The sequence below is a fragment of the Colossoma macropomum genome, unplaced genomic scaffold, assembly GCF_904425465.1.
Source record: "Colossoma macropomum unplaced genomic scaffold, Colossoma_macropomum, whole genome shotgun sequence".
Classification (NCBI taxonomy): Eukaryota; Metazoa; Chordata; class Actinopteri; order Characiformes; family Serrasalmidae; genus Colossoma; species Colossoma macropomum.
Genome location: NW_023494792.1, coordinates 29,691,016 through 29,707,038, shown reverse-complemented (window position 1 = coordinate 29,707,038; position 16,023 = coordinate 29,691,016). Strand labels below are relative to the sequence as shown.

The following is a 16,023-nucleotide window of genomic DNA, read 5'->3' as shown; positions in this document are numbered from 1 at the left end:
GATAAGCAAGTACAAAACTTGTCTTTGTAGTGTTTTTGTTTAAATATAGTTCATTGTGTTTTTAGAAAATCACTGCTTTCTGTTTTTATTTGCATTTCACATACTGTCCCAATTTTTTGAAGTTTGTACATTCACATATATTTGTTGTGTTTTCAGTGGCATTGTATAATCAGTGACAAAGGTTTAATTATTTAAAGTGTGACTGACTTAGAAACTTAAAAACTAATTTGGATCTAAATGATTTGGGTTTTTTTTTTTCATCATTACTGTTATACATATACACAGTAGTCAGGTAGTCATTTTGAAAGTCCAATTTCTTCTCCTGTTTTATAACCAGCACCAGACCATCATAAACCAGCACAGATCAGCTGGTTCTCAGCACCAATACAGCCATTTTATTTACTTTCCAAAACCACCAGTTAACTTGCACGTCTTATGAGTTTTTATATGCAGTGTTAAAAACGGCAAAACAGCGGTGAATCTGAAAATAATACTTTTTTGGGGGGACTATTTTATATAATGCCCTACTTGTACTTTTCTGCTGTGAATGGATTAAAATACATGGCTTAAATTATATTTTAAGCAAAAACTTTATCACAAAACTACAATAAAACCATATATCAGACATCAGGCAGTGTATTTATAACCATTTCATGTCATAACTTTCTGTGAGGGAGTTCTTAGAGGTGGGCATCTGGTTCCTATCACCACCACTGTGAACAATTTTGACTCGTTAAGCCTCTCTAGAACAGAGCATTTCACACAAACCACTGTAAATGACTTGGTTTACATTTTAACCATTCAATTCAGAATTTTTGAGAATTCGGCGGAGTTCCCCTTTGAACTATTAAAATAGGTAAGCTCAAAATTGAGCGCATTTTTATGCCACATGTCATCATTTTTGCGCCGTATCTTAGTTTAGATTTCACACAACACCCAAAACATCTTTTAAAACTTACAGAATTGGAGCTTTTTTCGAGGTTTTTTTTAATAACTACTGCTTTAAGTCGCTTTTAGAGTCTCTGTGCCTTTAAGAGAGATGAGCTCCTCCTCTCGGGCTGCGCACGCGGGCCGGAACTTCTCCTCTGTTTACTGCATGTGGGTGGGTGAGTGTGGCGCGCTGTGTGTGTTGGACTTCGCGTTTTGGCTTTTGGTGAATAAAACAACTCCGAGAACAACGTGTTCAGTTCATATTTATGCGGCAGAAGATATTTAAAGAACATGACGTTTTAATAACTAAATTACTGCGTATCGTAATGTGAATATTGTGAAAATGTCGCCTCTTTGTACCGAGACCTCCGCTCTAAAGGACACGAGTGTTTAACAGTCCTGTCTTCAGTTAGCGAACCTAGAGTCGGAATGGAGAGGGACACTCAGCCCTGCTTTATGTCTGACCACGAAGGTTTCTGTGGCAGCATCAAAAACTCAACCCGAGACTTCGTGGTCATTGAATTAGACGTCCAAGGGCGACCTGTGAACAGGACAGATAGGCCAGAGGAACCCACAAAGTTGGCTAGTACTGAAGTCAGACAGTGTTCCCAAAAAGCATCCTTGGGTGAGGTCACTGCTGGTATGGCCAGCATGGTCCAGAATGGGGATGGAGTTTTGAGCCAGGAGGGGTTTGACCTGAATGTAATTCTGGGCTCTTCTGTCAATGAGGCACTAGAAGAGTTTGCCAGCAAAACTGTGGCATGTAGTGAGGAACAAAAAGAGGACACTGAGATGACCCTTGGCACTTTTCCTGACAAGCAGCAGCGAGCCAGTGTGCACAGAGCAGTGAGGCATAACTACCCCTTTCTAATGACCGTCACCCACCAGACGGAGATCCGGGTCAAAGTGGACCGAGACTTCAGAGAGCTTTCTCAGCTGGTCTCTGAGGAGGAAGCAGAGGACTTCTTCAGGTTCATAGATGCCAAAGTTCCTGGCTCTGCCTTCACCTTCTTGCCTGATGACAGCAAGGAGCACCGGACGTCCGTCCACCACTTCGTCAGCAGGAGGTTTGGGAAGCTGGTGGAGACGAAGAGCTTTGCAGAGCAGGACAAGACTGCCATTACAGTGAGGCTGAGAGAGAAAGGAAACCAGGGCAAGAAGAGCAGGAAGAGGACGGCTTCAGACAGTGAAGAGCAGGTGGAGACCTACACAGGTGAGAGAGAAAGAGGGAGGGTGAGTAGTACGTTCTTAAAAAAGGTGGTTCTTCAAGGGTTTTTTAAAAAGAGAGTAGATTTGTTTAGAACCGTTGGTGAAATGGTTCTTCAGATTGTTGGAGAATGTGTTGTATGTGGTTCTGTATAGCACCAAAAAGGGTTCTAATATTGTTACAATGCCAAGCTTCACTCTTAAGAAAGATGGTGCTTTGAGGGTTCTTTAGCAAAGAAAATGGTTCTATATGGAACTATGAACACTTAAAAAACACTTAGCATGACTAAAGGGTTCTTTGCATCACAGAAAGGTTCTTAGGCTTGATGGAAAATGTGCATGAATGTGCTATAGATGGGTCTGTATAGAACCTTTTTGAAAAGGGTTCTATATAGCACCCAAAAGGGTTTTTCTATTGTTACAAGCTTGGCACCATAACAATAGAAGAACCCTTTTGGGAGCTGTATAGAACCATTTTTTAAAAGGTGCTATATAGAACCATCTACAGCACATTCTCCATCCATCTGAACAACGCTTTCATGATGCAGAGGATCCTTTAATCATGCAAAGGGTTCTATGAGTGTTCGTGGTTTTATATAGAACCATTGAAGCACAATTTTTAAGAGTGTTCGAACAACAGAAGAACCCTTTTTGGTGCTATTTAGAACCATTTTCAAAAAGGTTCTGAATTGAACCATGTACAACACGTTCTCCATCAAACTCAGAAACCATTTCAGCATGCAAAGAACCATTTAAGCTTGAAATAGTTCTATATAGAGCCATTCCCTTTGCTAAAGAACCCTTGAAGAACTGTCTTTTTTTAAGAGTGTAGTCCTGTCACAGCTGCACTTCTCATCACCTGGTTAAAAAAAATCAAGAAGGGTTTTAGAACCAATGTTATGCTTCGTTTGTGACTATTAGAGGATCTGAAGTGGAGAACCAACATAAAGCACCTAGTTTAGAAGAAAACCAAATTTGTGTCATACAGTTTTCAGTGAAAGATCTCAATTGAAAAGTCTTAGAGATTTGTGAGAAATCAGACAAGCTGTAAAAACCAGTGAGAACTGACTGATTATTCATCTTTTCTTCTTGTTCTGTGATCTTCAGCATATACAGTCATATTCAAAGGTTTGAACATTACCAGTCCAAATTACATGTAACCATTACATGTAACTAATAAAAATAAGGCCTTTTTCATCAAATTTTAGTGCACAATTTCTACTTAATTTGCTAAGTTTAGCATAACAGAAAAAAAACAGAAAATACTGTATAAAATCTTCCATAACTTTTTCACAGGCCAAATTTCATGTTCACTTTTTCCCCCTAATATGTTAAATTCAACTAATTCAAATAATTCAACTAATTCAAATAATTAGTATCTGTGTGTTAAAATGTGTGCATTCTCTGTAGAGGATGTGGTAACTTATTTTCACTTAGAAAATTAATAAAACGTGTCATTTGACCAAAAGTTTGACCCAACTTTTGAATACGATTGTACCAATGTCTAATCCTCCTTTTCAAAAAGGTTTCACACTGAAAAAAGAAAACCTTGAAACTCTGGAGGCCATCAGCTACATGGCAGCAGTGCTTGGAGTTCTTCCATCTGATTTCTCCTATGCTGGCATCAAAGACAAAAGGGCCATCACCTACCAGTCCATGGTAGTGAAGAAGATCTCCACAGAGAGGTAATGGGCAGAACATACCCAGATATGACCATCAAGACTCATATTCTCCAAACATCATTTCTCTGCCATGTGTTCGTTTATCTGCCGTTGCCATCCATAAAGCCACTCCACTCTGCATGTCACTGATCTCACAGTTAAAAGGTTGTGCATCACATGCATCTAACGTGTATTTCTATGTGCAGTTCATGTTTCACTACTTGATATTATCAAAACATTTGTAGCCTCTTTCTGCAGGCCTTCTAGTAGCCATTCCTCTGGTGGGATGGAAATCGACTAATCATTTTTAATTCACATATATGTAACTAAAATGTTTGTTTTTCCCAATAACTGTATCAGATTAACTAGGGCACTGTTGGCTCTCTGTGTGTGAAATGTTGTGAACCTGTGCTGAACTGCTAGGCAACAATTATGAATAAAATGGAGGGATGAAAACCTCCCTGCTGTGAAAACAATTCACACTCCTCCACAAAGATGGTCACGCTGGGTTAAAACAGACAGCACAACTGCAGTTATCTAGATATAAAATGAAATGAAACAGCATTAAAACACAATAATAAACTTTTATAAATGTTGACTTACTTGCTAACTTCCAGTTTTGTACATTATACATATTTCCATTGAATTATATAAAAACAACAGAGGGACCTTCAAAACAGGATGTGTTTTATGATTTATAAAATTATACACTTTTAGCTAGGGCTGAAGGATTATTTCTTTTTTAATATTAAAATTGCAATTCAAAAGAGTGCAATTTTACTACTTTTTCAATCACAGCCTACATTATAAGCAACATAGTCAAGTTTTAAGTGAGGAAATTTAAACTAATAACATGAGCTTGTAAATTAGACCAATCAGAAGCAGCCAAAAACCCATGTGACATCACAACCATAACTAACCAACATTCTGGCAAAGTACATCCAGTGTTTAAGCCTCAAGCCAGAAAAGTAGATATTGTGGTCTTCTTGGCCAAAATAACATGTTTGGAGCTTATTTTATAGAAAATTGCGATTTAAATCGCCGTCGCAATATTTTTCAAGAAAGGTCACAATTAGTTTTCCCAAAATTGCTCAGCTCTACTTTTAGCTGTTTTACACCATACATTTCATATAAAGTCTCACCCCTTATAGTTCTGTTTCGATAAAGCCCTGTTGTTTAAATCATGCACCATCTTGCATTTAATTTTTCTGCTTTGTCGATGCATTTTAAAATATGTAAAAAAAAAGAGAAAAGCCTGATGTAACATTTTTGTGTGTATTGTGGTGTTTTTACAGTGTTTTGGGATTTGTCTGGTGGTAGGTTGCTGGAGAAGACGTCAGAGTTTGAGAGGAGAGGAATGCAGCTGTCTAATATCCATCCAGTGTCCGAACCACTTCGACTCGGGAGGCTACAGGGCAACCACTTTGACCTTGTCATCCGGGACCTGAAGCCTCATGGGAAATGTAGTTCATCAGACCTGGAAGTGCTTGTGAAAGAGGCTGTGGAGAATGTGAAGGTGAATCTAATTCATCAGTGAGCAGTTCATTTTGACTTCACATTATCACTGCTTGTCAGAGTGAACTCCAGATGAAATAACTCTGCTGACTTCTGGCAACACTCCTTGCAGGCTCGGGGCTTTGTGAATTATTACGGACCTCAGAGGTTTGGAAATAGCCAGACTGTTCAAGCTGACCAAGTTGGACTTGCACTTCTGAAGGAAGATACGGTAAGAGGACTTTTCAGTTTACTTTATTGATCTTTTTTGTTGTTAGCTGATGCACTCAGTGAAGTTTTTTTTCAGGTTCTGAGGACCTTTTTGTCAAGACTAGTGCTTCTAAGGAGTGACTGGCAATAGATGTATTCAATATATGGGGAAAATGGAGAATGGTGGATTGTTAAACAAATCTGATTGTTTTCATTTGTAGAAATCTGTACCGATTCCCCTGATTTTGAGACCTTGAATTTGTCAAATCTGATATATTTTTCTATGCAAGTGTGGCCCATCCACACACAGCGGACATGAGAACTTATTATACAGTGCTCATTTTGCCTGTGTTGTGGTCATTCCACTGATGTTTCTGCATCATAAATTCATTAAGATGTAAAGACATTAGATGATGTGAAATTTGAGGTGAAACTTTAATACTACCTAGAGAAACTTAACCGACAGAATTGTACACAGTGGTGGTGATAGGAACCAGACGTCTGAAAAGCTTAATGTTCACAGATTGTTTTGGATAGTAAATAAAATGGCTATATTTGTGTTGTAGACATTGTGACCCCTGGTTCCTATCACCAGCACTGTAAAGAAATCTGAGTTATAAAGATTCTCTATGATGAGCTTTTTCACATCAAACCACTTTGAATGACTGTTTATCTCTCAAAGATTAAGTTCTGGTGAAAATTTAAAAATCAGTGGAATTCCCCTTTAAGTAGGGCTGGGTTTAGAAATTTTAGACTTTTATGATACCAACCAGATTCCTTTTCATAGTACATAGTATTGACAATTTGGCATCATTCAATATCAAATTTCAGTACCTGTGCACACCATTGCACTTAATAGACTTCTTCAACTTAATGCGGCACTGATCTATCACTGCCTGGCTCAGTACAATGCATCCTGGTTAGATTTTTTTATCTGACCTGTGTCCTGATGACACAGGCCGTTATAATCTCATGAGAGTGAGACAGCTGCACTTTTCAGATCCAAGTGCGGAAGTTCCTTTCCAGCTGGCGGCTTGAGCAGAGAGACATATTTTTTTCACATGTAAAATAAAAATGATGTTCTTTAAAGGAACAATACACCTGCAGACGCCTTATGACCTGGCAGCTCACATGGGATGCAGCTGTTTAAACTGTCTGGCTTGTTCACTGGCTCCCTTAACTTCTCCCCCAGGTGTAACTGGCTACTCTCACCAACTGCCAAATTTAGAATAATGCACATTTATTTATGATTTTTCAAAATATCTGTGTAATTAAACCATTAAGATGTAAACAAAATCACTTACAGTGCTTTGATGTAAAATGCATGATTTTAGAGAAGCTTACTGAGTCAGAATTGTTCACAGTGGTGGTGAGAGGAAGCAGACATCTGAAGAGTTTAATGCCTCTAAAGGCTCCCTCTCAGAAAGGTATTACATAAAGTGGTTGGTAAAAACACATACATGCAGGGTGTTGTAAGGCAAAGTAGTCCCCAAAGAAGATTTCTTTTTTTTTTCAGATTTACCATTATTTTATCAATATCAACATTACATAAATTTAGAAAACACATAGATTTTGCGGTGGTTTTGGATAGTAAATAAAATTGTGTATTTGTGTTTTATCACCACTACTGTAAAGAAATCAAAGTCCAAGTTTCCCTAAAAAGCAGCAAAGTGATTTGATGCAAAAAGACTTTGTTTACATCTCAGTGATTGAATTATGAAGGAATTTAGAAATATCAGTGGAATTCCCCTTTAAACCACTCTTTCAGTTTGTATTTGTGGTTCAAAGACAGGAAAACGAGCCTTGAAATAGATGGTGTTATAATAATATGATGAAATATACTGGTAGTATAATCAGTTTGAATGAAGATGGAGTTTTGAGCCAGGAGGCACTTTCTCTGACAATCACTAGTGACACTGCGTGCTCAGGACAGCGAGCACGCTGGTATAGATAGAAGTATCATGCAGGAATCTGCATCAAAGTTAGGGTAGCGGTGTTGGTTAGGCCTGGGTGATGGGGCCTAACCTGGACATCAGTAATGATTGAAGAGTAAGCTCATGACGATGGGCTTAACTGACACCAATAATCACCGTGTTGAGAAAGAGAACTTAAAGAGGACCAAACTGCTGAATAACATTAAACAATATGTACAAACATTGTTTTATTGTCTTTTACAGTGAAACAGTGTGTTACTATGGGGTGGATTATTAATCTGATAAATTGTGACAGATTCAATTTTCCACTGTCTCAGGAAAATTACAACTGGGGAAAATTATAAGCATTCTGTGCACTGATTAAGTGTCGTGACGGTTCAGATGAGTTGTAAATTATGAAAATAAATTACTTCATGATTTCCCACAGGCGTCTATAGCTGAACTGCACAATGACTCTGCTGTAACGAAGGAAAACATCTCCTTTTTATAATTAGTGAAGCGCGTGACGTGGCTTTGCAGTGCACTCATTCAGAGCCCCTGTTGCAGTCTAGGTTTCTCCAGCAGGGGGCGATATTAGTGTGCAAGTCATCATGACCTCATAATATCAGGAGCATGTGATTGCAGTAACAACTTTCAAAATGAGAGGCAAAGTGGTTTCTAGAAAAAATCATTTGTTACTTAGTATTACATTATTAAATATGTGCTTTTCATGAAAACAGTTCATAAAATCTGCTCATGCTAAAACAGAATGTAAACAAGGTCTAAGCCGCAGCCAAGGGTGAGGCGATGTTATCGATTACCATGATTTTTTAACAACAAAATATTATGCTCATTGTTTCTGGATATTGCTCAAGCCGAGTATCAGTATTGACAAAAGTTACACAATACCCGGCCTTATACTTAAGCACTTGGCAAACCCACTACAGCAAAATGGTGTGTCTCTCTCAGGTTGCTGCTGTCAGGTTGTTCCTGAGCCCGGAGGAAGGCGAAGACCTCCAGAACAAAGCAAAGCGGCATTTTCTCCACACAGGCAAGTGGCCCACCATCACAACACACCTGTGTTCCCAGATATAAGATTTATTTCCATTGTTACTAGTCATTCAACTGGATGCAACTGCACCGTTGGTCAGATTACACATTTTGTCGATTTCTAAGTCAGTTACATATCCTCTACAGAGAGCACAACTACTGTTTATTTGCTGAATTTAACATACTGGGAGGAGATATTATATTTTATAAAACATTGATTTTTTTCCCCCCCCAATGTGTCAAGTTTAGCAAATAAATAGAAATTGTGCACTAAAATCTGCAGAAAATGAAACGTTGTTCCCTTTAAAGTGTGTGCACTTATTTTCTCTCAGAAAATTAAAAAGAAACAGGTATTTTATTCAGGGGTGCTCAGACTTTTGCACACAATTGTACACTGTTCTTCAGGCAATGCCAAAGAGAGCCTGCTGCTGATGCCTGCATATAAAGCTAGAGAGAGGCTGATGCTGCGGGCGCTGCACCGTTACGGCAGCGGTCAGGAGGGCTGCGGGCGAGCCTGGCTCAGCCTGCCCCACGGCATGAGGGTCTTCTACCTGCATGCCTACTGCAGCCGACTGTGGAACGAGGCAGCCTCCTACAGGCTGAATACACTGCCACACCGGCCTGTGCAGGGAGATCTGGTGTGCACCAGGCCCCAGAGAGATAACTCTGCAACAGAAGAATCTGACACAGCTCAGGTGAGTCCAGTCAAGATTTTTAGCTGAAGTGAAAACTGTTGTAGCACCGACTGAAGTACTGTTTAAAGAACAAGTAAGGACTGACTAGATAGGCATGTCAGTAATATGGCAGTTCCAGAGGTAAGTAAATAAAGGTTCCTGGAGCAGTGCCATTTTTTTGAAAAGAGATTTGTGATTGTGGAGAACCTTGTACAAGTTTAAAGAACCTTCAGATAATATAAGTTCTTTAACAACTTAACTCTTAATAGAACCTTTACATTGTGTGGAGATTTTTTAAACTTAAAGAACTAAAAAGGTTCATTTCTCACCCACATCACATTTACAAAAATGGCTCTTTGAAAAAGCAAAACTCTTTGAAAACCTTTTTAGGGAACCAAAAGTGGTTCTTCTGTAGCATCCTGCAAAGAACCCATTTTGGCACCTTTATTTTTAAGAATCTAGAGTAGCATAAAATGATACTAGGACTGCAGCTAATGATGATCTCCACCAGTTGACCAGTTCATTATGGCTTTGATCATGGGTGGGGGTTGGTGCAGCCAGTAGTCTGTCGAGAACTAACTATTAACTAAATAATGTTTCTTTTAACAAATTAAGCAAAGGATTATTCCTCCTTTTGCACAATCTCTCTTCAAACATAAAACACCTACACTACTTTCTGAATCGTACTTATAGCAAGTTTACCTGTGCCACAGGATGCCTTCTGCATTGCCCTCTAAAATGCTATTTTACTCAGTGTGCAGAAAGCAAAAAAAAAACAAAAAACAGTGCGTGAACAAATCGTACATGGCAGTCCAAGTACTGTTATGGAGGTAGTTGGATTCTACAAGAACTTCACATTGCTGTTCAAAATATTTCTCCTCTAATGATTGAAGCAAAGATAAATGCATTAGTTTGTGTGGCCTGTAACATCAGGTAAAGAAACCTGACATTAGCGAGTACACAGAGGCAGCCTGGTTATCAGCCATGTCAGGCATGCAGGGCCATAAAGCATGTTTACTACTCATCAAACAGCAGTAAACATACGCGTACCGTTAGCATTTTTAAAAAAAAAACATCCATCCACATGAAAACACAGAAAAGAAGTTTACAAATCTCCACACTGGACAACATTTTCTCATCATCGCAGGGGATTTTAATCAGACTGATTCCAGAACAGTGTTCTCCAAGTTCCATCAGCATGTCTCCTGTTTGACACAAGGTGAAAACATGCCGGATCATGTCTACACGAATGTCAGCACCACCCCCAGCCTCCATTCAGTAAGAGTGACCACGTTCATCTACTGAGGAAGCCCACATACCAGCAGCTGCTGAAATGGGTTAGAGCAACGGTTTGTGGCCTGAAGGGGCGGAGTCAGTGTTATGGTACTGCTTTCAGTGTACTGACGGGGACATGTTCAAAACGACAGCAAACAGAGACTCTGGTTGATGTAAATGAATATCTGTCACTGGATTCACCAAGAAGTGTGTGGATGATGTGACTCAAACAAAGCAAATTTGCACACTTCCAAACTAAAAACCGTGGACGAACAATGAAGTCCGCAATCTGCTGAAAGCATGCAATGCAAATCTGGCAACAGTGAGGAGCTTAAAACAGCCAGACACAGCCTAAAGGCTGGCATCTGGGATGCAGAACACAAGTACAGCACACAAATTGCAGCCTACTTCAACACCAACTTGGATCCCTGACGCTTGTGGCAGGGGATCCAAGCAATCACTGACTATAAGAGCAAAGTCAGTAATTCAGTGACCACAGATGCCTCCCTCCCTGCTGAACTGAACACTTTCTATGCCCGCTTTGAGACCACTGCTCAGGCTCAGCTAACCACCACTGCCCTGCCTCCCTCCACAGAGGAGTCGGCACTCATACTAGCTCCAGAGGAGAGCACTTGGAAAGCAGTGGGTTCAGCTAGCCTTCCAGGTCGTATCCTGAAAGCGTGTGACAACCAGCTGGCTGCCACCTTCACGGACATCTTCAACCTTTCCTTGGCTCAGTGGACCATTCCCGCCTGCTTTAAAGCCGCAACCATCATTCCAGTCCCAAAGAAGCCCATCATCTCAAGCATATATAACTACCGCCCCATCTCTCTCACACCCATAGTGATGATGTGCTTCATATGAAGCTGATATAGAGCAGTCTTCCGAGTTTGGACCCCCATCAGTTTGCCTACTGCGTGAACAGATCTACTAATGATGCGGTTTCCCTGGCGATGCAACCTCACTCAGCCACCTGGACTGATTGAACACCTGTGTCAGAATGCTGTTTACTGATTTCAGCTCTGCCTTTGATATCCTCATCTCCTCCAGACTGGTCTCCAAACTAAACACTTTTGGAATAAGTCACGCATTGGGCATATGGATTCTGGACATGCTCACCTGCAGACCACAGTCTGTTAGGATGCGGGACCACACCTTTCCCTCATATTTAGCACAGGACGCCCTCAAGACTGTCCTTTTACCCGTGTTCTACACACTGTACAACTACTGCATCACAAAACACGGTTCCAACACAATCATCAAGTTTGCTGACAACACAGCAGTAATCAGCAGCATCACCAACGTATGCGTATGAATGAGCAGGTCTGTATGCATTACCGCGTTAGCAGCAAGTAAGTGCAATTTAGCCATATTAGACAAAAATGCAGCTCATCTCTTCAGCCAGTATTTATTTTTGCTAAACCAAAATAGAGCTTGCTGGAAAGCAGACAAAATCATGCTGTTTTTAACTTTTGACTAGTTTTACTGCAGGTTACTCCACCATGTTGAGCTTTTATTTTTGTGTTTCTCTAGACCTTCACAAATGACATTCACACTGCTGTCAAATGTGAGCTCAGTTTTACACATTTTAGAAAAAACATCGTTTTAAATTATGCTAATGTGGTCTTTCCATGCATAACCCTGTACTGTAGTCTCTGCTGTCTGTTTTCACTCTTTTATTTAAGTGATGTAAATGAGGTGCACAAATGTCATTGTGACAACTAATTGATAAGATTTGTTGCCAGTGATTTTTCAACATTATCAATAATGTCTATTAGTTGTTTTGACCCTAAACCATATTCATATAAAGGCACATTGTTTTATATTGATTCAAGTACAATTAAAAGTAGCTACCAAAGAATCACTTGAGTAGAAGTAGTGAAGTTTGTGAAACTCTATTATTGTCTTTTTCAGATTATTTTGATGTAAAATAAAAAAAAAAATTTCTGAAGCTGGAAAGTGAGAGGTGTGAGTAACATCATAACAGTCCAGAATATCACAAAACAGAGCAGAATCATATTAAACCCAAAAATGAGTAAAAAAAAGTGTAAAAAGTAGATTATTCTCCTCGCAGGTACATTTGAGTATGAGTATACGTATTAGCATTAGAATAGAGAAGTACAGTGTTCTTAAGTGCCTGGTGCAGAGTAAATGGAATTTGTTACTACAACCTTTGGACAGTTCATAATAGTCTACTTTCAGTCTGAGATACAAGAAGATGTCATGTTTATTATTACATTTATCTTTCTTCAGGTCCATGTTGTTACACCTGCAGAAGAAAAAGACAATGTCTTCTCATTGGAACAGGTCCAGCTACTCTCTTCTCTTCTATTCCTCTTAAATTTAGATAAATATCTTTGTAAAATGATGTCAAGTAGGACAAATATTTTAACCGATACTCAAGTAACTTGAAAGGGAATTCCACGTATTTTTAAAAAAAATCAGCATAATTAAATCATTAAGATGTAAACAAATTCATTAAGAGTGGTTTGATGTGAAATGATCCGTTATGGAGAAACTTACAGAGTCAGAATTGTTCACAGTGGTGGTGATAGGAACCAGACGTCTGAAGCGTTTAATGCTTTGAAAGCTCCTTCACAGAAAGTTATTACATTAAGGGGTTATAAATAAACTGCCTGATGCTTGAGTTTTAAGATCAGGCATAGGCCTAAAATGCATTTTTTTTTCCAACTCAGACATGGCAAATGGATACATGAAGAATGTAAAAATGCAAAATAACCCTAAAGAATTTTTTGTTAAAGGTTTACTAATATTTTATTATTGTCAAATTTTCATAGAAGACTGATGTTGGTTTAGTGGTGGTTTTGGATTGTAAATAAAATTTATATTTGTGTTGTAGACATTGTTACCCCTGGTTCCTATCGCCACCACTGTAAAGAAGTCAGTAAGTTTCTCAACAGTAAACCATTTCACATCAAACCACTCTGAACAGACATTTTGAAAAATAGTTGGAATCCCCCTTTAAAAACATCATTTGCTGCTATTGTTAAAAAAGCTGCTGTTGTTAATTATGCGCTGTATATTCCCTGCCTTATCTATGCTTTTCTTGTCTGATTGCTTGTCTCTTTGTGTGTTCGATCATCCTTCAGGTGGTCCTCCCCATGCCAGGCAACAGTGTGAAGTATCCGGAGAACGTTCTTGGCAAGTGGTATCAGGACAGGCTGGCGCAGGACGGTCTGAGTGCATGCCGATTCAGAATCACCTCACTCAAACTCAACGTTCCTGGGTGCTACCGCCCACTATTGGCTTACCCTTATGACATCACCTATAGCCTCCATGTTAAAGAGGAGCCGCACGTCATGGGGCTATCACCCTCTCACTCCACAGCCAGCCTGACACTGTCTTTTGATTTGGATTCGTCCTGCTACGCCACAGTCTGTCTCAGGGAAATCATGAAGTGTGAGCCTTAGGAACTTATAAAGACTGTTTTACTTTGTGTTTGTAATCTCAGACTGCAGACTGAGACTTCAGACGTTGGATTTGGGAAACAGCCCAACATCAAACACACTTGGAAGGACTGAATTCCTTCAATTTGATGCAATTTTATCCTATGGCCACTAGATGGGGTGAATGCATAACATGCCATTAGCAGAACTAGACCTGCTTTGAGTGAACAAGAGATTTTGAGCACATCTAAACACAGATTTGGAGTTTTTAGGATGTTTTTTGAGAGACATGTAAGCCAGTATAATACACAGTAAAAATTCCTTTGTTTTACTGTACAATACTCTTTTACTTGTCAGAAGCACTGTTCTACATATGAAACTCAGTGGTCCAACATTATTGTACTGATGCTGTCTACAAGTTAACATGGTCATGGCTTACATAGTCACTGGAGAAAAGGTATCAGATAGTAGTATACTGGATTATTTACCTACCCAGTCAAGAAATTGCTTTTCCCCCAAGAAGTACCACAGCTCCATTCTCTCAAAACGTACCTTCTTTAAAAGCGCACAGCAGTGTTTTAGTGGATAGGTCCTTAATTATAAAGTGTGTGGCCTGTAAAGAACAAGAACCCAATGTTCGGCACTGCTTATTAACATGGCCTCTGAAAAATTTGGCACCTAACCACTCCTGGCACCCAGTGTACAGGATGCCGCATGGATGGAGAGACAGAGGCATTGTAGTATCAGAATACCACACATTGCTTAACTGTTTACCAAGTACCTAAAATAGCACTGCTCAAAGTGAGTTCAGTGGATGATCTAATTTACAGGCTTCCTCTTACCCCAAATGTAGTCCCTCAGTCAAGACTTGTTTGGTGTCTGAAGTTTGCTTCTTGTTTTGCACTAAAGCTATAAGGCTAATCTAACTACCAAGTAATGGAAGTGAATACCCCACCATCATGCAAATCTCATGCTTAAATACACGCATTTGACTCAAACCATTAGGTTAAGAGGAATACCACCATTTTTTCAAAGTTTCCATAAGTGATTCTATTCAATTCACTGTAAGGCTGAAAGATTAATTACTTTATATCAGAAGTGCAAATCACAAGATCTGCAATTAAAAGTTTAGCCTGTATTCAACAACATTGTCTTCAGCAGGAGACATTTAACATGACGGAGATTTTAACCTGCCTGTTGGTGGGTTAGACCAACCAGAAGCAACCAAACACCCATATACTGTATTACATGACAACCGCAACTAATTGTCAGTCTGCCACAGTATGTCTAGTTTTCAAACCTTAAGTCAGGAAAAGTCATAATTCATTGGTTGAGATCACTGCTAGAAGAACTAGCACAGACCAGCATACCTGGTCTCCAGCAAAACCTGGTATTCAGGTCATCAGCAACGGAAGTTTTGCTGATCACCATCAAAACCATATGTTGACTTTTGGATGCTGGTATTTTGGCCAACCAGCATCCAAAACACCATGCTGGGTGAGCAGCTAAGCCAGCACCAGACCAGCATGGACTTTGTACAGAGCCCTGCTGGTGACGTCCCATATAAATACAAATAATGCATGGACACGGCTTATTAAGGAGTGGAAACGAAATCCTAATGTGTGACCACGACTTAGCAAGGCATAGGAAAGAGATACTTAAGTCATGGCCACGACTTAGTAAGGCATGGTAACGAGATCATGCCTTACTAAGTCGTGGCCACGCATTAGGATGTTGTTCTCACGCCTTACTAAGTCATGGCCATGACTTAATCCAGTCATTAGCCATACAGTCATTTTATTTTATTTGCTATCCAGAACAACTAGTGATCATACACGTGTCTTATGAGTTTTTATATGTAATGTTTATAGTGGCACAGTTGTGGAAAATATTGGTGAATCTGAAGAAAAAAAATGCCATGTTTAGCTTGTTCAGCTGAGTGTAAATTACTGACAATATCAGATGTTTTGCTGGATAGGTTCATGCTGTAGTGGACTTAGTAGTAGCAAAATGCGTGCTCGTTGTTTTCTTCATCTCATCTGAGTGAGCTCCAGAGCCACATCCTTTTCCTCTCATCATCTGTAATGTGCTCTGTCCCATGGAGGCTCAGCCCCAGGCTATAACTGTGCTGACAGCGCCTAACCTCAAATAGCTGCATATGGCTCTCTTGCCAGAGAGGAGCTGTTGCTTGTGTCCAGTTCAG

General features: G+C 39.6%; 1 protein-coding gene across 1 annotated transcript; it reads left to right on the top strand.

Annotated features, from left to right (window-relative positions):
- Positions 1 to 1,099: 1,099 nt before the first annotated feature.
- Positions 1,100 to 14,141, top strand: pus7l (pseudouridine synthase 7 like). Its single transcript, XM_036576818.1, has 8 exons — positions 1,100 to 2,143; positions 3,662 to 3,821; positions 5,118 to 5,313; positions 5,425 to 5,523; positions 8,384 to 8,465; positions 8,870 to 9,159; positions 12,667 to 12,720; positions 13,524 to 14,141. Exons 1-8 carry the CDS (start codon positions 1,360 to 1,362, stop codon positions 13,842 to 13,844), a joined length of 1,986 nt encoding a protein of 661 aa, XP_036432711.1. The 5' UTR covers positions 1,100 to 1,359; the 3' UTR covers positions 13,845 to 14,141.
- The last annotated feature ends 1,882 nt before the right edge of the window (positions 14,142 to 16,023 follow it).